The following is a 25,181-nucleotide window of genomic DNA, read 5'->3' as shown; positions in this document are numbered from 1 at the left end:
TCCTGTCTAAAATAACTGTACGCATCTTTTGATAGCGTAGATTTCTGCCTCAAGGATGTTGGGGTACGTGTCCATTGGTTCGGAGTATTTAGTTTTCAGCCCAAATACTCCTATTCCTGTTTTTGCTTTGGTTTTGGAGGCATCAGTATACCACGTTATGGTATGGTCTTTTACCTGCTGAGCAAACGTTTCTCTACAGTGAGGTGTTTCTCAAAGTTGTACGTTCTTGGTATGTCTGGTATGTCATCTACTGGGAGTTGGAGGAGTTGAATTTTCCTTTTGAGATAATTCCAAGCTACTGATGACAATAATTCTCCAAGTACTGTTCCGTCAATGTCCATTCTAATCATTGTCGCATTCCAAGAGGACGTTACAAATTTGCCACACCAAAACTAACAATTATAACGTGAGTTTATTTTCCCAATAATATTTCTTTTAACATAGGTTTTAAAACGACACATATTAAGAGTTTGTGCCTGCTAAGTATTTCTGCGTCTCAAGCATGTCACGCCATATCTGATTTTATGGGCGTCCTGCGCTCCGATTTAGGGGTAAAAGTATTCCTAGAAAAGCGTTCAAAATCGAACGATGATGGGTTGAAACAATTCTGTTTCGAAAAAGAAAGTTTGGGAATATTACCTAATGCAGAAAAATACACGTATTCCGACGCACAGTACAGTTTTGAGTGCGGTGGCGTGAATAGTGTGTCAGTTAAAGTAAAGTTAATTAGTTAGTTAGTGCAGTGATATAAGCAGAAAGCAGGGTGAGTACATCTCACTAAGTGTCGTAGTTTATTAATTAATTAGATCATGAATATTTTGATAAATATATTGATACGTTTTGTTAGATATCATTTGCGTACACATATTATTAAATATTACATTAAATAACTGCGCCGTATACATGCTAGGTCAAAATATAGAATATGAAAGTTAGATAGGGTTAGTAATTAAATAATGCGGCGGTATACCGATGCGGCAGCTACGTGAGCTTTGTTTAGATAGGCTATTGAATCTCTTTACTCTGTAGAGTCGGTGCTGTCTAGTCAGGAGGAGCGCAAGGATAGGCCCGTTAATGTTGCTTGGCAGGATCTGGGATCCCGTAATGTCATAGTAGCAGGGACGCGATTCCTCGTAATGTCGCAACGGTGTAGGGAGTAAAATCCTGGTTATCACCGGTTTTTATATTGTGCCTCTGGGCGTAACCAGATGCGGGAGCGGGACCCCGAGAGATTCAGCCGCTGTATCCGGGTCTTCTGGTTCGTCTAGACCGTGCCACGGGGGGGCGTGGACGGGGGCAAGACAGTACGTTAGTATTTGATGAGATAAGTAAATTTGTAATCAAGAGAGAGAGAGAGATTGGATAGTTCTTTTATAAAGTACCTAATTAGTTAATATGATAGCCACGTAAGCTTTAGGTGGATTAGTGAATTTCTGTTCTCAGTAGAGTTAGTACTGCTTAGCTTGAGGAAGCGCAAGGATAGGCCCGTTAATGTTGCTTGGCAGGATCTGGGATCCCGTAATGTCATAGTAGCAGGGACGCGAATCCTCGTAATGTCGCAACGTCGCACACGGCAGGGATCTGGGATTCCGTACGCCGTGTGACAACGGACATTATTATTATGTCTGGGACGGTACCTCCGGGTCTTCAGCGGCGGGAACAGGCCCCCAGGGTCCTCGAATCTCGGGATCGATATGTTGTGTTTATTCTGTTGCCCGTGCGGCTGATTACTCTGGAGTCCGCGCCATCAGGGGGTGCGTGGGCGGAAGGCCAAGCAGTGCATTTGCATAGATATGTTTGTAAATCTTGTATTGAGAGAGACAGAGATAAATTAGTCCATCTAGTAAGATAATGGGAAATAAATAATAGGTAGTTAGGGCAAAACAATATCGGCACATAGCAGTTAAGTAGGTCGGAATTATGAACTGGACACTTATCCTTACTTTTAATTGTGACAGGTATAAAAGTACGCCTCCGCTCAGGGTCAATGCTTCAGGGATTATTTGGTGAGTCTGTGATTTATTATATATTTGTTTTCCTGACAATATAATACTTTAAAACATTTTAATTATCCTGTCACGAGTTATGGTTTTGTTAGTTGTTTAGATTGTTTATTATTTTATAAAGAAAGTAAACAAAAAAAAATCTTACACAATTTTGTCTGAAGAACTTAATTTAAAGTAATATAATTTATTGAAAAATATGTTTTTCATGTTTAAAAACGTCCCTTTAAACATTTCAAATAAAACTCTCCTTTATTTACTACCATCCCTTTTATTACTAACCCTTCCATATAAACACCCATAATCTCCTCACAATAGGCTCTAATCCGAAAGGGTTGGTCATGGCCATCTCTTCATCTTTTTCATAGACAACAACACTCCTCCTGGCCCCACTTCTTGCAGCGTCAAAGGGCACATCGCGGCCTCATGCCGGATCTTCCCTGCTGTCTCTCTCTCACCCACGCCATTCCCCACAGCTCCATCTCTCTCACACCGGTAAATTCTAGATGGCGCGGCCGAAGAACGTGTCCGCAGCGGCCCGCTTGATTTCTTGACTTAGTTGACTTTCTACTGTTTTACCGTAGCTAGCGTTGAGTGTATGTGCGCGCCTATACCGCGACGACTATGATCAACTTTGCGATCTAATATACAGGGTGTAGTGAAGAGAACTGGAAATTAGACGAGGGAAAATGGTGGTGGAGTGTCGCGTTTGGCAAGTGTGACAGATCGGGGTACGGAAGACAGAGAATCGGTGAAGAAAGAGCGGTTTTTATGAATGGTGAGTAGTTGGTAGGAGTTATAGATACCAAATAACAGTAGATTTGAGAAAAATAGAACTTTTTTTATGTAGATGAGTGATTTTTTGTTTTCTTTTTGATTTTTTCCAATTTATTTACTTAATATTGACGGAATTCAACATATTTTTCGTCAAATAATTCCAAAAAACGCAACAGATTAGATAAAAGTGTCAGAAAAGTAAAATTAAACTGTACTGGTTTATTTTTCTTGATCTAGTATGTTTATTGGACGTAAAATTGACACTGGAATTCAATTTATGAACAAGTATTTAAAAAAACTGTATTACATCATAAAATATTCACAAAAGAATACATTAATCTACAAATAAATAATAAAACCCCCAAAAACTAAACATGGGCTGTTCTTTTTATGGTTTATTGGCTGAATATTGGTAACTTCAATCAAGTTTTGTATCAAATACTTGAAATAATAAGGTCTGGACCAAAAATTTAATTAAGTAAACTATAAATCAATGAAAACAAAGAAATGTTAAAGATAAATAGCCCATTTTTGTTTATTTGGGTTGGTTATTGACATAAAATTGGAACCATGAATCCAATTTTGCATCAAACGGTATCGAAACAAATTAAAAATCAAAATTCTTGACAAAAGACAAGTATAACGACTTAAATTTGGTAGCGTTAATTCAATTTTACGTCAAATATTTAGGAAAAAATATTTTAAACCCAAAAATTTTCAGAAAATATTAAATTAAGCTCTAAATAAACTACAACAAAGGAGAAGATAACGAAAATCACTGAATTTTAATATTTACATAAGTTTATTGGCTTACTGTTGGTAGCATATTTCTAATTTCGTATCAAAAAACTTCTTTAAATCTAGAAATGTTAAAAAAGCTGCAGAAAAAAACTCTAAATAAGACAAATAAAGGATTAATCAGAATCTAAAAGCAATTTAAGAAAAATGGTAACACAATGTATGGGACTATAATTAAATGAACAAAATTGAAAGCCAAACTCATATCATCCTTTAAAACAACAATTTCAATAAATAGGTATCTTGTTTTATCATTTTTAAGCTTTTGTTTTCTATTATACCTAATTATCAATCAGAGGTTAATTTTTTTTTTGAATTAATAAAAAAAACTTTGGATATAATGAGTTTATTCGGTACATTGGTACCCGGGCTAAAAAAAGTTGATCAGAAGTGACATCTAGAGTCAATTTTGTAAATTTCTTCATTCAGCATTGATGATTTTTATGTTGATTCTTAATTGTGATCCAAATAGTTTCAAAAATTCTTCTTAGACTTCAAATTTTTACAAAACAATACACCAAACTAAAAATAAATGTCAACAAAAAAGAACACAAGTTGAGAGTTAAAAACTTACTCCTAAAAAAACGAAATAATTTAATAAACTCCTAGATAAACGTCAAATATGCCATGGAGGATGAATCACACTGTATATTTTTATTATTTTATGTTAGTAGAATTGAAAATATACAAAAAATTAATTTTTCTCATTACTTTGTAAAAAAGCACTGAGAAATTTATCTCCCTAGACTTATATATTAGTATATTGTTAAACAAAACAGTTATTTTTAAGTTATAACTGAAGCCCCATGCTCACTATGCGCTGATGCGTCTATTTGATGCGTCCATGCACGCATAGTGAGTATGATGCGGTTAATCGATGCGATGGGTCGATGCGATTCGTTAGTTCGTTGGGAAATTCGTCCAGTTTGTTCGTGATATTTATTTTGATGGTATGAACCGCCGCACAACCCATCGTATCGACGCATTGACGCATCAAATCGACGCATTGACGAACCGCATCAGCGCATAGTGAGCATGGCGATTCAGTTTTGTTCTCAAGATAAATCCAATAAAATTAATACAGTATGGTCAAAAAACGGCGTCAAAGACGGCTGGGGAAGGACAGTCGATGATAATTTTGCCGAGGTCAATCTCTAGACGTCATTTAAGTACTAAATATTGTCATAAAATGGAAAAATAATTTTTAGTCAGTATAAGAATTCTTCTTAAAGATTAAGATCCTTCTTAAAGCGTAAGCGCCATTCAATATAAAGAAGAATACGGACCAAGTAAATAACTTCTAGGGCTTGACCTCGCCAAAATTATCATCGATTGTCGTTTCGCCGCCGTCTTCGACGCCGTTTTTTTTCGATCGTATTTGAATTGATAACAGGGAGTATATATTTGATCGTAGTAACAAATAAAAGGCGTTCGTGTTTAATAAATAAATTAGAATTAACAATTTATAACTTAATCGCATGATTTCTAGATAAACAAATTCAAGATTAGAATCTTATACAAGAACAGATAAATGTAACACAATAACTCCAACTCATTCTCCCGTTCACTAATACAAACAGAAACGATAGTTATAAACTATTAATAACAATTTTATTAGCCATTGTGTATTGTTTACAAAATTATGCAACATAAATCACAGCAAAAACTCAATTATATATCCCGAACAATATGTATATGTATTGTAGTAAGGGAGCTTAAGCAGGGATTTTAGGATAAGGGGAGAAACCTTGCCTAACCTAACCATACATGAACCATTTATACAGGGTCGTGCTTGAAAAGCAACCGATCAGAGTAGTAAAAAAATTCGAACTCCTCAGATTAAGGCAAAATGAGTGCAGAAAAATATACAGTGTGGGCCAAATTGGACGCTTTTTTCTATAGAAGATAGACGAAAAATAATATCGGCGTCTAAGCTCAATTATTTTTATCAAAAACATGATGGTAAAAACCGCACATCGGTATCTGTTACCGTTTCGGAGTTACGGGGTGTTTTTGAAAAATGTGCATTTTTAACTAATAATCGCTGTAACTGTTTTGCTATGGGAAATTTTGTATTTTTATGAAAACATTTCCAAAGCACCTTTTTACGTAAAATTTATTGGTTTAAGTATATTTTTTTTTAAATTATTAATTTAAGAATTATTATCAACAGAAAATTTGATTTTTTATATGTGACACACTGTATATTTTTAATTCATAGAAAAGAATTAAAAATTGCCTTTCCAAAAGTATAGCATACTAAAAAATATAGTTTTTAAAAATTCGTCTTGTTTTTGAAAATATTTGCAATGACAGATGCAGAATTTTATAACAATTTAAACTATATTTAACAACAACACATTTAATCTATATCTAATAAAAAAAATAATAAATAGCAAACCAAGACATGAGATCTTGCTACAGGAGGTGTTCGAAATGTATTATCTTTTGCAAAGACAGGACTGTTTCTGAACATTTCTTGCGGAATGCATTAACTCAGTGAGGTTGAAAGATACCTTCGAAATATCTGCTAATTACTTCTAATTCTTGTCTAGAGAATACGGATAATTAAGATTCTTTAGTCTTCCTGAAAAATAAAAATCCATAGGCGCTAAGTCCGGCAGCCTGGATGGCCAACGGCTGGGACCTTGTTTATCTATGCAATTATGCTCGAAATTAGCTGCAAAAAATTGTTGATAACTTCAACGTTATTAGGTGGTGCCTTGTCTTGCTGGAATAATATGTTTTCGAGTTCCATTAGCGTCAGATCATCAAGAAGGAGTCCAAAGCCTATACTAGTTAAAAGTGACGAATTTTTAAAAATTCTCTATTTCGAAGTTCGAAGGGGACTATAACAAAATATCAAGTGTGCTGTATTTTTGGAAAGGTAATATTAAGTTATTTTCAGTTAATTGAAATTATACAGGGTGTCCCAAATAAAAAATCAATTTTTTTGTCGATAACTCTTAAATTATTAATTTTATAAAAATATATACTTAAACCATTAAATTCTACTTAAAATGATGCGTTGAAAATGTTTTCATAAAAATATAAAATTTTCCATAACAAAAAAGTTACGGCGACTTGTTAAAAGTGGACATTTTTCAAAAACACCCCGTACTTCCGAAACGGTAACAGATACAGATGTGCGGTTTTTATCATCATGTTTTTGATAAAAAATGAACTACAAACACAATATTAGTTTTCGTTTATCTCCTATAGAAAAATTTGTTTTTCTTTAAAAGTGTCCAATTTGGCCCAACCTGTACACGCTCTCCACACCAGTATAAAAGTATGCAACTAATTTTCACAATAAAATAGGTCCCCACAACGCTTGATTAAATCCCCACATGCCATCCCCTGAGCCCCCCTACTATTATGTTTTAACCCTGTAGTCTAAGAGCCTAGCAACGTTTTCGAGAAAGTATTTTAAGACGATATATCTTTTACTATGCTCTCTGGAACAGCATGCGGCCCGTCTGGCTGCCGATACCCGTTGCGTTCACTACTGCGCATCGGAAGAAGATCCTATATTTTTTTTTATTAATTTAGTCCTATAAATTCTAGTATTGAATATAAATCGAACATTTTCACAGAGTTCGAATCCGGATCAGGACAAAGACTTTTTTATTTTATTTTCGTTTATATTCTGATAGTAAAGTATTAAATAATTCTGGTAATTAAAAAAACAAATATTTAATACTTTACTATCAGAATATAAACGAAAATAAAATAAAGAAGTCTTTGCCCTGACCCGGATTCGAACTCTGAATCATCGGTTCGTGGTCAGAAACTCTATGCACTGCGCTATGGAGACATGTTCGATTTATATTCAATACTAGAATTTAAAGGACTAATAAAAATATAGGATCTTCTTTCAATGCGCAGTAGAGAACGCAACGTTTACCGGCAGCCAGACGGGCCGCATGCTCTTCTAGAGAGCATAGTGAAAGATATATGAAAGAGTCTTAAAATACTTGTTTTTCCGACGTTGCTAGCTCTCGTACTATTGTACAACCACGACTGAATTTTTATGTTTTTTTTTTACAGATAAAGTCAACCCGATTAGGAACACTCTAATTATATTAGACACGAAGAAATTCTAAACGAAAACCTAGATCAGATAAAAAAAACCCTAATAAAAAAGCAGGTGTGATATTCAAGTTACATCATTAAATTTTAAAAGATACTTCTTAATGATAAACTATCAAAAGACTCATCATGCAGACGACTACATCAACCGAGACGAAGATGCTTCAGGACAAGCAGCAACAGCAACAGCAGCTTGCTGCATCGAAGGAAGAATCAGCTGCTTCAACTGCCCTGGCAACAGCTTTAATCCAGGACAATTTTCTGCAGAGATCCATTCAAAATGTCGCGTTAACGCTTCAGAATGCCATGCTGAATTCACTACAGCAAGCTGCCCTGTTACCGGCTAATAGTGCAGCTGCAGCTGCTCTGAATTTGCAGGCGCTGGAAAGTTATTTGACGTTGCAGAGGTTGACAACGACAGTTTCAGCTAGCAACGTAAGTACACTAAAGTTACTCCCGATTTCGTCGCTCGTAAATTAATATTTTCGGTCGGGTTAATTTGTATAAAAAATAACTATTATTGTCACGTTCTCGTTCAAAATAGTTTATCAGGAAAGCTACAAGCTCTTTGCTTCGACTGTTTAAATGCTTGGGCATATTTTCCACACACAAATTTCAAGAAATGCAATACAAAAACTCGAGGATTTAGTTCTTAAAAGAACTTTTTGTGCTTAAATGTACAATTTAAAAAAAAACTATGAAAATCCCTCAACAACAACACGATATAATACAAAATAATGACTGACATTATGATAATTGTCAAATAATAAACGACAACCTTGCTCAGTGCCTTCTATTAAAAGATCAGCCTACGGGCGAGATTTATGACGTCACGCTAGTTAGATATAACGGATTAATAAATATGTTATAGAATACATGGAAAACATAATTATTCCTCAGATTTTTGGTTTGTATTTTAAAAATGATGTAGTTTACATGAAATATACATAATATACAGTTAATAACTACAACATATATACCTATTTATAGTAATAAATACTTTGGCAAATAAACTTTGAACCATACAAATGCAGCAAATGTTTTACAATGTACAAATAATGTATAGGTACCTAAGATAATGGGTAAAATGTAAATATATTTTAAATTTGGGGGTTTGAAAATCGATCTAATTTAACAAAAAACATTCAATATCTACTAATAGTGATGTATTATTATTTGCATTCACAAAATTTATATGTATATTTTGCAAGTATCAATGTTCGAAAAATTATATTTACAAATAATACAATATTATCTAAAAAAAGGCGTCAGCGATGGATATGAAATGAAGATCGCTGGCATTTTATATGTAAAATTATTCTAAGATTTTTGATTTTCTTGGGATTTTTAGGTTCGGGAAAAACGCTGATTTAAGTTTTCATTTGGGTTTTCATTATTTTTATTTGGTTTAAAAAAACGTTTCGGCTAACTATAGCCTTCATCAGTGTTGTGTCATATGAGAAAAATAGTGTCGAATATAATCCAAAAAATTACATAGGTATACAATATAATTCACACCTCATAATGTTTACTGCAATTAATAAACTAATATAAACTTATCAAAAGATGACCACATATTTTTTAAAATTATTATTCTTAACACTAAAATTATATCTACATTGACTATGGAGTACGCAGTAAACATTATGTGCGTGGTGTGAATATTTTATATGTAATTTTTTGGATTATATTCGACACTATTTTTTTCATATGACACAACATTGATGAAGGCTATAATGTTAGCCGAAACGTTTTTTTTTTAAACCAAATAAAAATAATGAAAAACCAAATGAAAACTTAATCAGCGTTTTTCCCGAACCTAAATCCCAAGATAATCAAAAAATTTAGAATATTTAGAAACAAGGTTCAAGAATAACAAATTTTCCAAGATTGTAAAATTCTAGTTAATTATTTTATGTGTACAGTTATTTAGGGAATGTCATCGATGTTCATTTCCAAGCCAACTAGACGCCGATTTTTTTCGATGATACAGTATAATTCTTACGTAAAATGTAAATAACATTAGACCAATTAAAACAAAGAAATATGAATTTCTTAGTATTTTTAGTAACACCTTTATTCTTAAAACTTAATTTTGTATTATGCAAATATACCAATTTTATTGTTATTTTATTCATATTGTATTCAGCTATCACTTAAATATTTGATATTAATTTGGTATTATAAATAATCAACACTATTCATTAAAAATTACTGAACAAATATATGTTATGCTTGACATACATTATATATTATCAAACAAAAACACATTCTTCTTTTAAACTATATCAGTCTTGTCTTTACAAAAATATTTTTAAAATTTGAACTCAAAATAATAATCTTTTTCATGATCTTTAATACACATATTTTTTATTTTTCCCTAGATCATAATACCTACTTACGTGTTTGAATCTATCGAAGCTGAACCAACAACACTTGGAGTGGAGATTCCACAATATGAATAAAATAAACAAAATTGTCCAGTTTTCATTAATACCATCATGGGAGAATATTATTTTTAAATTTATTAAAGATATTTCAATAGAATTCTCTTGATTTATAACTCGTACCCACTTTTCTTGCTCTTCCGGACACTTTAGCCTGCCTAGTATAACTATCCTTTCCACCAGGAACACAACAAAGATGAGGCATAGCACCAAAAACACACTCCACTTAAGCTTTATTGATGAATTGTTAGAGTCTTAAAAAACACACACAAAAATCACGATTTCTCAATTTTTCTATTTTTTTATGCGAAACCGTGAGTGACCATATATCTGGTAGTAGTTTATGTCACTTAAACACCAAGATAATTAGTTTTTTGCACTACAATAATAAATAATACCAAAAATCATAGAGTTAAAACCAAAAATCAACCGACAAAATATGAAACGGAATCTAACCCAATATCTAAGTATGTACAGCTGATGAAGTAAACAAAAGTCCGCCCCAAGGCTGATCTTTTAAAGAACGGCAGTGCTTTGCTGATCGCGGCGCAATGTGACCAACATGGCGATAATAAAAATCTCTTTAAACTTATTTTTGCAGCTTTAATTTAAATAAAATATCTGTTACAATCATTTGCTCTATAAAGTAAAATGAAGGGCTGCACGGTATCTTAAATTATACAACAAATTTAAACATTTTTGCCAAATTATTTCATTCAGTCAGGTTTATAGGCTTTAGTGTTAATTTCGATATGATTGATGATGTGCATCGGAAAATGTTTCGCGATTACCGTATAAAGCATACTGTGTTAAATTTAGATAGATAGATTTTATAAAGTTTATTCCATTGCGGCATATACAGGTCTAATGCGGTCTAAATCTTCATATTTTTAAAGTGTTTAAGGCTGTATTCCGTTCAATTGTTTCAATGTTCAGGAAACCGATAGGAACATAAAACCATAACCAATGTAAGCAACGGAATACACCCTAAATTAATTTCTGTTTCTTTTCATTTTCAGACCGACTGGGCTACCGCTCCAGTAACCCAAAAAGTCGACATCCTCACCCCCAAAGTAGACATCCTCAAAATAGCAACAAACACGGCGAAAATCAACGAAGAAACCACCAGCGAGGACACCAACACCACAAGCCTCACCGAAGACGTCGAACTAAGTGAAGAAGTCGAAGAAGACCTAGCCCTGCTCGACCATGAAGAAGCCCTCAATAATTTCTCACTATCGTCCAGCCCAGTGGACACCAGCTATCCATCTCTAATCATGAACAGCGTCTACCACAATGCCAGCACTACAACCACGAGTAATAACAGCTCTCCAGAGTCTCCGGAAGCGTCAGGGGTGCCAGTGGCATCGGCAGTGGTGCAGATAGCCAGCGGCGCGGCGCTGGGCAGGCAGAAGGGCACGGCGAGGCCGAAGAAACAGTTTATTTGTAAGTTCTGCAACAGGCAGTTTACGAAGAGCTATAATTTGTTGATTCACGAGAGAACGCATACTGATGAGAGGCCGTACAGTTGTGATATTTGTGGGAAGGCTTTTAGGAGGCAGGATCATCTGAGAGACCACAGGTAAGGATCAGTTAAAATTAAATGATTTTTCCGAGGAAATTTCACACTAGTACTAATATATTTTAGGCAATTAAATGGTTTATTTCGATAGGTTTCCATGACAACTTATTTTTTATAGTAATTTTTTCTCTCCGAGGTGCATCGTCGAGCGGGACATAGGAAATCCCATGTAAATTTTAATGGGGTCAATTATTGGCTTCCCTAATTATTTTAGAGAATAATTCTATTTAGGTTTATTAAAAAGCACTAAAACCCACATTCAAAAGAATAACTTTAGATATATTTGATTAGGCCGTTTACGAGTTATCGCCCGATTTCTTTTTAAATATTTCTCCTTTCTTATGGCCCTGTATTTACTTATGAGCACCAGTCAAGGTAACTGTCAAATGAAGTTGTCATTTCAGAAATTTATCTATTTAGTGCTTTATTTTACTTTAATTCATATTAATTTGTATTTATAAATACATCTTTAAGATTTCCGATGTAGGAATGAGTTTTCAATAATAATAAAGCACTAAATAGGTAAATTTCTGAAATGACAACTTCATTTGACAATTATCTTTTACCTTGACTGGTGCTCATAAGTAAATACAGGGCCATAAGAAAGGAGAAATATTTAAAAAGAAATCGGCGATAACTCGTAAACGAGCTAATCAAAAATATCTAAAGTTATTCTTTTGAATGTGGGTTTTAGTGCTCTTCAATAAACCTAAATAGAATTATTCTCTAAAATAATTAGGGAAGCCAATAATTGACCCCATTAAAATTTACATGGGATTTCCTATGTCCCGTCCAACGATGCAACACCCAGTATAGCTGAAATGATTTTTACATACAGGGCTGTTCACCACATACGAATATTGTAGCTAAACGATTAGATTTTTGCAAATTGTTAAGTTTTGGGTTCGTTGAAGGACTATTAGAGCTACAATTTAAAAATATTTTCACCAGATAAAGTCCCTAATAAATAAAAAATATCAAAGTTATTTTTTTTTTAATGGAACACCCTGTATATTATTACATTTTTAGTTTCTACGATTAAAATAAAGGTAAATTTGATTAAGTTTACCGCATTTTAATCTTACAGTTTTTGAAATATTTAGGTTTTTGTCAAAATACAGCAATAATTTTAATGCTTAGGTAAAAATGGTACCACCAACTGTGATACTCGCCTGTCATACTCCAATATAACTGTGATACTGTTTGTTAATATACTTTTTTTGTATTTTTTTTTATCTTTTGTCACTCAACTTGAAATGTTTATGTCAATGTAGATTTTTTAAATTTTGAATTGTCCTTGTAAGAGTGATCCCTCGAGGGTATTGAGATAGATCCCTGTAATTTCATTGTTGTAACATGGCTAATGATCCTGGCGATCGATTCCTAGGAAAAAATACAATAGTAACCTGGCAACAAACAAAGTTCCTACAAGCGGAGTTAATACAAATATACCGGAAGATTAATAAATGCCACATTTGTGTCGTTTTAAAATGGGACAAAATACACACACCGGAAAAGTCTAGGGATATTACAATTTTATCCAGCCATCGTCAGTAATTTTATTATTTGCATTTCTGATATAATAAAATTAAAATAAACAAATAGTTTACAGGACGTATTGGAAATAAAAATGCGAAATTTACCGAATTTTTCAAATTTACCTTGATTTTTATTGAACTCAAAAAAATACACACATTTTTTTTAATTCTAAACTGTGAATTAAAAAAAAAGATAAAACCATTTTTACTTAATAAAGGGTATGGCCTCTTCTACTGTTCATTACAGCCCTACATCGTCTCTCCATGCTCCTGATCAAGTTGTCGATCTCTTCTTGAGGTACAACCTGCCACGCTGCATTCACGGCCCGAAGCAGATCCCTAAGAGTTTCACGAGGCATACCCATTCTCAAAATTCTTCTTTGGACCGCGTCCCATACGTGATAAACTCACTTACCACTCTGGCTGTATGAGGCCGTGCATTGTCATGCATGAGAATGAAGTTTCTCCCAAAATCATTGGCATATGGTAACACGACAGGCTCAAGAATTAAATCACGATATGTGATTCCTGTTAGAAACCTTTCAAGAAAAACAAGATCGGTTTTTCGGCCTAACTGGACTCTTCTCCAGACCATAACTGTTCCACCTTGATAAGGGTGCACTTCCTGAACATGATCCAACCGAATAAGATTTCCCGGTTCTCTCCATACCCTAAGCCTTCTCGAATCCGGATGAATTCCAAAGCGTGACTCATCCGTGAAGAGAACATTGGCCCATTGTTCATTCGACCACTGAACATGATCTTGAGCCCACAAATATCGTACCTCCCGATTTCCTCTCGTTAATGGTTGAGCTCTCCAGGGGCGTCTGCTTCTTAAGTTGACCTCTCTTAATCTATTGCGAACAGTGTCAGGACTAACGGTTACATTATGTGTTTCCTGGAGAATTAAACTAAGCTCTGGTGCCTGTACTGGCTGTAAGAGTCGGTCGGCGTCGAGTATTTAATTGTAAAAAATGATCTTGCTGAGGGGTAGTAATGCGATGTCGCCCTGTGTGCCTTTCAGCAACATCACCACTTTCCCGGTAGCGTGCGATATTACACTTTGCGTTGTATTTAATGCTCTAGCTACGTCGATTTGGCGCATTCCAGCTTCGAGCATACTCATGGCCCTTAGCATTTCGTCTCTGTTAAGACGTCTACGTTCCATAATGTCGTTTAATACTAAACAGAGTTATTTGAATGAATTCTGGCCAGTTATCATAAAAACATAGCCAGTACAGGTTAAATTCGAACAATTGATGCTAAGTGCTTTTTATACATTTGACAAAAAATGTACAAACACTTCTGCAAATATCCTAAATTTAGAAATAACTAGTGTGACTACGTCGTTTCAATCGAAGTAGAAAGAATCGGCCTACAAATATGTGGTTGTTTATTCAAAACATTTATTTTTAACTTTAATAAAATGATATCCCTAGATTTTTCCGGTGCGTGTATACTAAATTCAGTACCAACGGGAATTATAAAGTTTTTAACACCCTTATGTTCTTTGATACATAAGTAACTATTTTTTCAAGATGTAATAGATAGGTTTAAGCCTAAACGCCAGATAAGAAATTCGTCGTTTCCTTATTATTTCTTATTTTATTGTTGTTTATTCATATTGGACCTGTCATCACACGGGTCTCCACGTATCTTTTTCCTCATTTATTATGAAATTATCGAGGATACACACAGGTATCAGAATACGCCAACGTTTCGAATACCATTATCTTCAACCTGGAAACAAGACCCCAACCGTTTTTTTTTTAATTTCGCTGCTTCATTTGTTGTTTTTTTGCACCTGACCGTTGGCCACACCTGCAAACATAAATTTTCGGTTTTAGGGAGATGGGCCGGAATAAAATAAACATCCTGTGTTGATAAAGAGAAAATGGACGATTTTTGTTTAGTGTTGTTTCGAAATTTTTTAATTTAAAGTTTTAAATTAGCAGTTAACTTTAGAATTTATTTTTAGGATTATTTACAGATGTCAGTCACATCCTAATATTATGTTCCGTCAAAAAGTGTCAGAAGCTTGATTTTCATGCATCCGTTGTCCTACGATATGATATTAATTTTATTGGTTGGAATTTGGATTGGAAAGAAAATTATTGAATTAAAAATTATTGACTCCTTTCATCGGATATGCGATTTGCTTCTGATTGGTGTCATTTTATATTTTCATTTCCATAACGATTTCGCTGTTTTACTTATAGCTTAAGAACAAGCAACGTTTTCGAGAGAGAATGTTATGAAAGCTGGTTCTTTAATATATCTTTTGCAATATTCTCCTGAACAGAGTGCGGACCGTCTGGCTGCCGATAGACGTCGCGTTTACTACTGCGCATCCATATCTGTATTCAACATCTGTCCACTACTGCGCATCACAAATTCGCCCTGTGTTTCAGGAACTAAAGAGGCTAGGAAAAACCTTAGTGTAGCATATTTAGTTTCATAAAAAAGTAACAAAGTGATATAAAAATCGTATCATTGTATCTCAACTCATAAACGAGAAATCGCATAAAACACACAAAAACGGGATACGCTGCACATATGTGATGCGCAGTAGTGAACCGCAGTAGTCTACCGGCAGCCAGCACTTTGGCTAGCAGAGCACAGGAAAAGAAAAGAACTAGCTTTCTTAAAATTCTGTAGTTACTCAAAATCTCTATTACCCAAGTGGTATTTTCACGACTTGCGACCACATGTTTACTAAACACAACGTTGGATTAGTTACAAAAAATAGTTAGCTCCCTACCTTGGGTATTAAAATAAATTTAAACGTTTTTATAACGTTGTGCCGACGTTGGACTAGTACTACAGCAAAGTAGAAGCTTCTGCGACGTCGAATAAACGTTGTCTTGTAACCTTTTTTTGCTTAAGTGATCTTTAGGTGATTCGGACAACGTAGTTACAACGTTGGACAATATAGAGTTTTCCGACGTCAGTTTCAGGACCTATTCCAACGTTATGCAAACGTCGTCTGTTTTACTAATTCCAACGTTGTTTAGATTTCCTTATTCTTACGTTGGTAGGACGTCGAGTCAGTACCTTCTTGCAACTGTATTGAACCATAACCTAAAATCTTAAATTTTCACTACATTGATCTGTTCAGTCAGACAGTTCAGTGCTGTTTTTGTTTTTATAAAAATTAAAATGGGAGATAAGAAAGGTACATATAAAACTAAATTTAAATATACATCGACATATATTACCGATAGTTTATCCACTCCCTCGTTTATTTAGATTATAGAGGGCGGCACCAGTTAAACTCTAGGATGACTAAATTAGGCAATCTTGCGACTAGTATACTACCTGTTAAGGCCGAACTGCGACTTTATTAGTCCAGTATGCGACTACTCGAACTACTCCATCTTAATCCCCAAAACAACAAAGTGAAAACCGCCATGTTGTTAAATAAGAAAATGTTTCGTTCCTAAAATAGCAATTCCTGCTTTTTTGAATACATTAACTTGAAATATTTGACCCTAAAAAACAGGCGGAAACAATTTTTTCAACTGCGAATAAATTATTCTCATTTTACTAAAAAAAAATTCAAGAAATTTTTTAAAACTTCTTTAATTTTAAGGCCCATTAGTATTTTTCAAAGTAGAAACAATACATTTATCAATAAAGTTGTTTGCGTTTAACTTTTTTGCCTTGGGTAACGAGTTACAGAGTCGGTTAAAGTGTTTCAATAATTATGATCTTCAAACATCCTCCACACTTAAATACTTTTGTTTTGTTTTCCTTCACTGCCATCTGACGTATGTCTCTAACTAAATCATAAAAATTATATTTTTACTATAATTATCCCAATTTAGGATAAAACGCGACTTAGACGCCATATTAGTTTTGTATTTCTGTGAATTAGGACTTTAAACAACGTTGCAGTTTGTACTAAATTAGGCTTCTAGCCAACGCCGGTATCCAACGTCGTTTCGACCCAAAAATTATTCTCCAAACTAGTGCAGACTAGGGTTGGCACGAGGTTGTGCCGACGTTGCGCCCCGACGTTTGGTCGCGTGACACAACGTTGTCCCGACGTCCAAATGCTGCTTGAGTATATTTCATGGTTGTTGCCTATAAAAGTTAGAGGGAATTATGGCATCTTAATTCACGTTTATAATGTCCCAACGGAGTTATCACCAGGACAATTTAAGCTTATGTTAATTCAGTAAGAAATAAATACTATTTATAACAATCTCTTTTTTGCTTTGTTAAAAAATATTATTTTAATGAAAAAAAATCATTAAAATTTTATGACGCTCGTGAAAAAAAAACAATAAATTTAACTATTCCGCATTAAAATAGAAGACGAAGTAAATGTAGCTGGGTACTCATTTATTCATAAATTCCGTTATGCGTTATTGCCTAAGAAAGATGACGCCACACTTTGAAAATGCAAGGAGGCTCGGTCGTTGGCATTGTACAGAGTCATTTAGAGAAACAATATGGGTATTCTTCTTCGTGGTGTGCCGACTGTTCAGACGTCTCTACAGAACTAGCAAAATACCCTGAACGAAACTAGTTTTAAATGTTAGACAAGCATAGGTATTTTGCGAGAAAAAAGTAATTTTAACAAATACAAACTTAATTAGGTTATCTAGTAAGACAATGTACAAAAAACTTAATATTTTTTTTGATGGATAAAAATTCACATTCAAAAAAAGTTGCTAGAGAACCACAATATGTAGATCGGAGATTTTCTGCGCTTCATTATTTTACAATGAGGTCTATCGATTAAAAATATTTTCAATATGGCGGCATTACCAGAGCCAGTTTGACATAAAGAGAAGACATGTGGCTATCTATTAGAAAAATTAAATTGTTCAACTGTCATATAATAATGGCGGTAGCTGTCATGGAATCGAGCGATTAAAAAATTATCATAAATCACTTTTTTCAAATGGAAACCCACTTTTTTTATTTCACTGGTGTAAAACTTTTTCAATTCGTTACTTTTTAACTATACATGTTCCTATCCTAAAATAAATCGTTTTTAAGTTATTTAAGATTTAATTTGAAAACGTATATTTTTATTGATTTTATCTAGCTTCCTTTGACATTAAGTGTCAAACAGTCAGACAATCTATTTCCATCTGTCAGAAAACGAATTATTTGAATTTCCTATATTATAAATACTGCCTGCCCCCCTTAAGAGTTGAAAAAGTGTATTTATAAAAATAGTTCTGATAGTTGATGTTATTAATAATATTCCGTATGATCGAAAAAAAAAAACAGCGCAAAGTTCGCTTGGAAATGATGATCGATAACTGCTTACTGCTCTTTGAAGAAAGTGTCACACAGAGAATAGGTACATTAAAGAAATGCTAACTTCATGATAAAAAATGGAAACACACGCCACCTGGTGTAGCCTGGCAGTACTAGCTAAATTGAGGGGAATTGGAGGGGCGGGGCTTAGAAGAGGGGAAATTTTTTAAAAATATTTTTATAAGCATCACTGATTTACTGTTTAAAGTTAATAAACATATTTTTTATTACTTTAATATAATTTAACGTATTAAAAAATATGTGTATTAACTTTATATAGCAAATCAATGATATTATTAAAGACTTATTATTTTCAGAGAAAATTCATAGTAAATAAATTACACATTTAGTAAACAATATCATTTATTTTTAGAGCTGCGATTTATATTACAATAATATTAAAACATATATATTTTTTTAACAATGAAAAAGAATATCCCAGAACCTGAAAAAGAAAGATGATCAATTAATGACTTAAATTAGTTCAAAATACATTTTGCAAATAACTAGTGAATTGGAAAGATAAACATACTATTAAAAATACATTTTAGTAGTACCTATGTTATCATCTATTTACTGATAATACATAAGTATATAATAGGTAAATAACATGCATAAGGCACTATGATACAACTACCTAGTAGTTGTATCATAATAACACACTAATATCACAAAAAATATGTGCTAATTTAAATTCCTTTAATGATCTAATGAAACACTATCTAGCCTCAATACATGCCATTCCAAAGGCAAAAAAATTATTATACCAAATAAATATAAGCTGACATAAACCAAGCCAACGTGCATAAACAACCAAAAAATGCATCAAAAAATACTTTTATCAGATCATACCCTTGGATATATTATGTATTTTATATATCGCACATCCCGTTCAAAAGTTTACTAACTCAAAATAGAGAATATAGAGAACATTGTCAAGAGAAGTAAAAGAAAATTTAAGTTAAGGCAATATGCTCCTTTTTGCATATTAATGGCCAAATAATATAATGTTGATTTAATAAAATTTTACTGACATCCTTCTGAGGTATAAATCAGATTAAAAGGACATTGTTTTTGTAACAATTGTTTGTTTTGTAAACATTTTTTGAAGGCAATACAGTTTTGAACGGGCTGTGCGATATAAACAAGGATACTATTATTTGAGGTTAGAAAGTATTTAAATAACATAAAACATAATCAAAATAATTTTTCATCATAAATTATAGAGGTACTTACGTGTTTTGATATTATTATCAGGAAATAATACGTTTAGTTAAACAGGTACGCTGCCAGGCAAGTTCTATCGGCGGGTCTTTGCAAAAGTTGAAATCTAAAAATACAAAAATACGTTTACATCTTAGTTGTATTTACGAATAAAGTATTTGTGTGTAATTTCTGATTTACCAGTTAATTGAATAATCGCATTAAATACATCCAAATGGTAATTTAATATTGTAAAAAAGCAAAATTGTTTTAAATCACTTGCCAGGACAGCCGGCCAGCTTCTTTGTTGACAAAATGGCCGCGGTATCATGATTTAAGCAATGTGAGTGACAAAGAAAGCCAATGCCTGGCAGATGTTGCTTTCTTTGTCGTTTATCCTGGCACGTTTAAATTTGACTGTTGCCTGTTTTCCCATACAAGTGACACCCCCGTGGTGTCACAATATGATATGACCAGATCTTTGTTTTACATCACTTGACGTTTAAAGTCATAGGCTACTGGTTAAAATCAAGAAAAATCTACGCCTTAAAACTAAATCTTCAATAACTTAAAAACGGTTTATTTTAGGTATCGGAATATGTATAGTCAAAAAGTAACAAAAAGAAAAGCCTTTTCACTAGTGAAATAAAAAAGTGGATTGCCATTTGAAAAAAAAAATATTTAAGATAATTTTCTAATCGCTCAATTCCATAACAGCTGCGGCCAATATTATATGACATTCCAACAATTTAATTTTTGAAATAGATAGCTACATGACCCCTTTTTATGGTTTCTTTTCGTCCAAAAATTTTAAATATTTTTTCTCATAAACGGTTAATGTTAGGTATAGTCTATAAAATGAATAACTTATTTTTTACCAACATGGCAAATATAAAATCCCTCTGTCAAAAAAGTTACTGATATTCTTTAATTTGAGTGCCTGAACGAATCAGATAGGTAACTCTTTTTACTTTCGTGAAATAGAAAAGGAAAATAATAAAACAAGTGACAGTTCTTCCTCTTCTTGCAAAAATCAACACGAAATGTCATAATTGACAAAAGTAAAATGTCATCAGCTTTTGACATTTCTAAATATTAGACCAATGCCGTCTCTAATAGAACAGCCACGGAGCGAGATTTATGACGTCACGCTAGTTAGATACTAGGGATTAATAAATATATTGTAGACTACATGGAAAACATAATTATTCCTCGTATTTTTGGTTTGTATTTTAAAAATGATATAGTTTACATGAAATATACATAATATATAGTTAATAAATACAATATAATATATACCTATTTATAGTAATAAATATTTTGGCAAATAAACTATGAACCATGCAAATGCAGCAAATATTTTACAAAACACAAATAATGAATAGGTTGTACATAAGATAATGGGTAAAATGTAAAATATATTTTAAATTTTGTGGTTTGAAAATCGATCTAATTTAACGAAAAACATTCAATATCTACTAATAGTGATGTATTATTATTGCATTCACAAAATGTATTTATATATTATAATGTTTACTGCAATTAATAAACTAATATAAACTTGTCAAAAGATGACCACATATTTTTTAAAATTATTATTCTTAACTCAAAAACTATCTACATTGACAATGGAGTACGATTTCAACCATATTGTGAAACATTTGCTGCATTTGTATGGTTCATAGTTTATATGCTAAAGTATTTATTACTATATATAGGTATATATATATATATATATATATATATATATATATAAATATAGAAAATCTGGGATTTAGTGGGGTTGCAGTCGGAAGGGTTTGGTTTTCCAAACCCTTCCGACTGCAACCCCACTAAATCCCAGATTTTCTTTCTCACTAGTCAGTCGAGACTACTTTCTGCTATATATATATATATATATATTGTATTTATTAACTGTATATTATGTATATTTCATGTAAACTATATCATTTTTAAAATACAAACCAAAAATACGAGGAATAATTATGTTTTCCATGTATTCTACAACGTAGTATCTAACTAGTGTGACGTCATAAATCTCGCTCTGAGGCTGTTCTATTAGAGATGGCATTGCGTCAGCATGCGTCAGCAAATTCAAAGTTATTCGTTTTACAGACTACATAGAGTGTTTAATATTCATAGAATTTTACAGAGAATTTAAGTATGTAATAAAAAATGGGGGCGCCCATTTAAAATAAGACAGTTACTGTCAACTTCCGGTATTTTCGGAAATATATTGAAAATATTTTTAACCGATAGATCTCGTTGTGAAACAATAATTTGCAAAAAATATCCGATCTATAGATATTTTAGTTCTCTAGAAACTTCTAATGCACGCTTAGCCTAGGTTACCCTGTATATTATAAAAGTATATAAAATTTTCTACAAATCTGGAAATTTTCATAATTTTTTCTCTATGTTTATTATTTTTCTAGGTACTGTGAAATCGAGTAAAAAATAGAGGGTTGAAAAAATTTATTTTCTTATAAAACTGAAGCATTAATGCTTTTAAATTTTTTAAATTTCCTACAAATCCTAAAATTTTCACAATTTTATCATTTATATTTCTTTTTTTTTTCAGATACATCCACTCCAAAGAAAAACCATTCAAATGTACAGAGTGTGGTAAAGGTTTTTGCCAGTCCCGAACCCTAGCAGTCCACAAGATCCTCCACATGGAGGAATCACCTCACAAGTGCCCTGTATGCTCCCGTTCCTTCAACCAGCGTTCCAACCTCAAAACTCACCTACTCACCCACACAGACATCAAACCATACAACTGCTCCTCCTGTGGCAAAGTATTTCGAAGAAACTGCGACCTGAGAAGACATAGTTTGACGCATAATTTAGGCGCTAGCAACGCTTCAGCATCTGGTTCCCCTAGTACCAGTTCTAGTACGACCAGTTTCAGTATAGATTCGATCATCAATAAAACCAGCAGTGGAGATGAAGGAGATTAGTGAAATGTTTAAAAAAAATGAACTTTTGAACTGTCTGACAGTGAAAAAAGACTTGAAACAGAGTGCTTTGAAATTGTTATAAGAAAATTTGGATTTTGTTTTGTTGTAATTATTAAGATTACGTGCCTTGGATATTATATGTAGTAAGATATTATGATCTTCCTTTTTTTGTATAAAATCGTTTTGTAAAAATATATTTTTTAATAAAATATCTTAAAATATGTGTGTCTTTGTTCTTAAATCTCATCGACTATTAAGAAAAGCATGGACTATGCAATGATGATTCATATTTATTAAATTTAAGTCACAATATATCATGTATAATCAAATAAATAAATAAAGTTAAATATAATATGGATTTATGATACCGTGCTGGCAACTGTTACTTTTGGGTCGGTATTTACATGTGTGGAAGTAAATCGCATAGGGATCTTATTAAGTCGGAGTGAGAAAAATGCGACCGACCGACGCGAGGCGCGACGGTGTGCTGTTGCGGCGTTGCCGATACGCCTTTCCCTATCAAGTAAAGTAAAATCACGATCGCAAACCGCTTATTTTTAAAAGACTTTTTTTTCAAGAGATAACTAGATAAAATCATTAGACATGTTTCTAAGCATTTGAAATGGAATTATAAGGATATCGTTAGGGTGTCATTTTTTTTATAACGAGAAAACGTCAGTAATCGCGAATTTAAAAAGTCAACTTTTTAACACATAACGGGCCATAACTCAAGAACCACTTTAGATATTGAATTTTTTTTTATTTTTAAGATCGGATATTTTACAATATGTTTACACAAGAAAAATTCGATAAGGTTGTTTTTTCCATTCAAAAATTGTAAACAATCCGTCCATTTACTTTTAGAGCAGAGCAATTTTCAGCAATCGTGTAATTTTTTTATTGATAAAGATTTTCACATACTGTCTACAAAGATAATACAGCAGAAATATTAACAAAGTTCTTGAAAAAACTACAATCTATTATTTCTAATAGATTTCGAGATATCGATTTTTGAATTCAGAGTTCTAATAGCGCGACCACTATCGAACACCCACTCAATTCCACTTATTTTTACCAAAAATGCAAGTGTTTCTAGCTTGCACTTAAAAAAATTCAAGCTATAGGGAAAATTACAATGACTCGTTAATAAATAAACAAATTAAGTATCACGAGACGTAATTAAATCGTGAAGCTAAACGCATGACGTACACCTCTCCCTAGAACTTTAAGTACTGACAGAGGTATTGTATTGATTGGGTCGACCGGTCAACTGCGACAAATCTGCTATATCCCCTTCCACGTCTCTTAGCGATGTGCCCAGTTTCTCGGTTTATTTCATACGTTTGGCAACGTGTTTACTGTCCTCTCTTTGTTCAGTACATTATAAACGCATTGTACTCTTTTTACATACGGAAATCTCGACCCAAGACTAACCTTTGCCAACCCTTAGTATACATACACAGCAACGTGTCTTGTTTTTGATTCACACTGTAGATATACTAGTAATATAATCTCCTTTACGCAATATAATCTCCTTTACAGTCATTCTATTAAAAAGTAAGCATTACAGGGGGTATAGAATACCCCCTGTAAAAAACCATCAATGCTTTGTAATTTTTGAGAGAATTTAAATTTACGGAAATTATAGTCTAAATGGAGTAAAATTACAACGACTCGTTAATAAATAAACAAATTAAGTATCACGAGACGTAATTAAATTGCGAAAAAAAAAATTTTCAACAAAAATGTGCGCGAAAAAAATCTCATAATCGTGTTTCAGACTCACCCTGTATTAGTGAGTGTCAATGGCAACATCACACAATAGCACAAACCACATGTTATTGATATTGGCAGGGGCGGATACAGGAATTTATTTTGGGGGGGGGGGCAAAATAAAAAGTAATAAAGAATATGCTTTTTAGGGCGCCATTTTTAACCCAAAAGCCTAATATTTTACACAATTTACAGATTTTAGGGGGGGCCGGGCCCCATGCCCCCCCCTCTGTGTCCGCCACTGGATATTGGCATTACTATATTTTTGGAATAAAACTATAGAAAATCTGCTAACCGAAAAAATAAGCATTTAATAAAATACAACTGTAAAAACTTAAAATTAAAAATAAATTTCTCAAATTCAGTTCTTCAAATTCTAAAGAGATTTCGAGAACCACTGGATCTTTTCTGGAGTTTGTTTCTTGTAAATTTAATCTACCTATGTTGCCATATTATCAAGAAATTATGTTTTTTAACTAAAAACCAAAAAAAAATCAACATTTTTAAAAAAAATTCAAATTTTCAACAAAAAATGTGCGCGAAAAAAACCTCATAATCGTGTTTCAGACTCACCCTGTATTAGTCAGTGTCAATGGTAACATCACACAATGAGATCTCGCAACTTTTTGTAATCGAAAAACTGCATTACGAGAATTGACAGGATATAATATGTTTAAAACATTTTACAAAAAGATAGAGTTTGAAACAAAATCCCTAGGTTACCTTAAGTA

At 33.0% G+C, this 25,181-nt stretch overlaps 1 protein-coding gene across 1 annotated transcript; it reads left to right on the top strand.

Moving 5' to 3' along the window:
• The first annotated feature begins 2,556 nt into the window (after window positions 1–2,556).
• Window positions 2,557–22,898, top strand: LOC115884351 (protein sister of odd and bowel). The gene is made up of 4 exons (XM_030902908.1): window positions 2,557–2,781; window positions 7,629–8,105; window positions 11,137–11,699; window positions 22,299–22,898. The coding sequence occupies exons 2-4, from the start codon at window positions 7,800–7,802 to the stop codon at window positions 22,675–22,677; spliced, it is 1,248 nt and encodes a 415-aa protein (XP_030758768.1). The 5' UTR covers window positions 2,557–2,781; window positions 7,629–7,799; the 3' UTR covers window positions 22,678–22,898.
• The last annotated feature ends 2,283 nt before the right edge of the window (window positions 22,899–25,181 follow it).

Source organism: Sitophilus oryzae, unplaced genomic scaffold (assembly GCF_002938485.1).
Source record: "Sitophilus oryzae breed Bouriz unplaced genomic scaffold, Soryzae_2.0 scaffold_227_pilon_pilon, whole genome shotgun sequence".
NCBI lineage: Eukaryota > Metazoa > Arthropoda > Insecta > Coleoptera > Curculionidae > Sitophilus > Sitophilus oryzae.
Note: the sequence above shows the minus strand (reverse complement) of the source record. Positions and strands in the feature narration are given on the sequence as shown.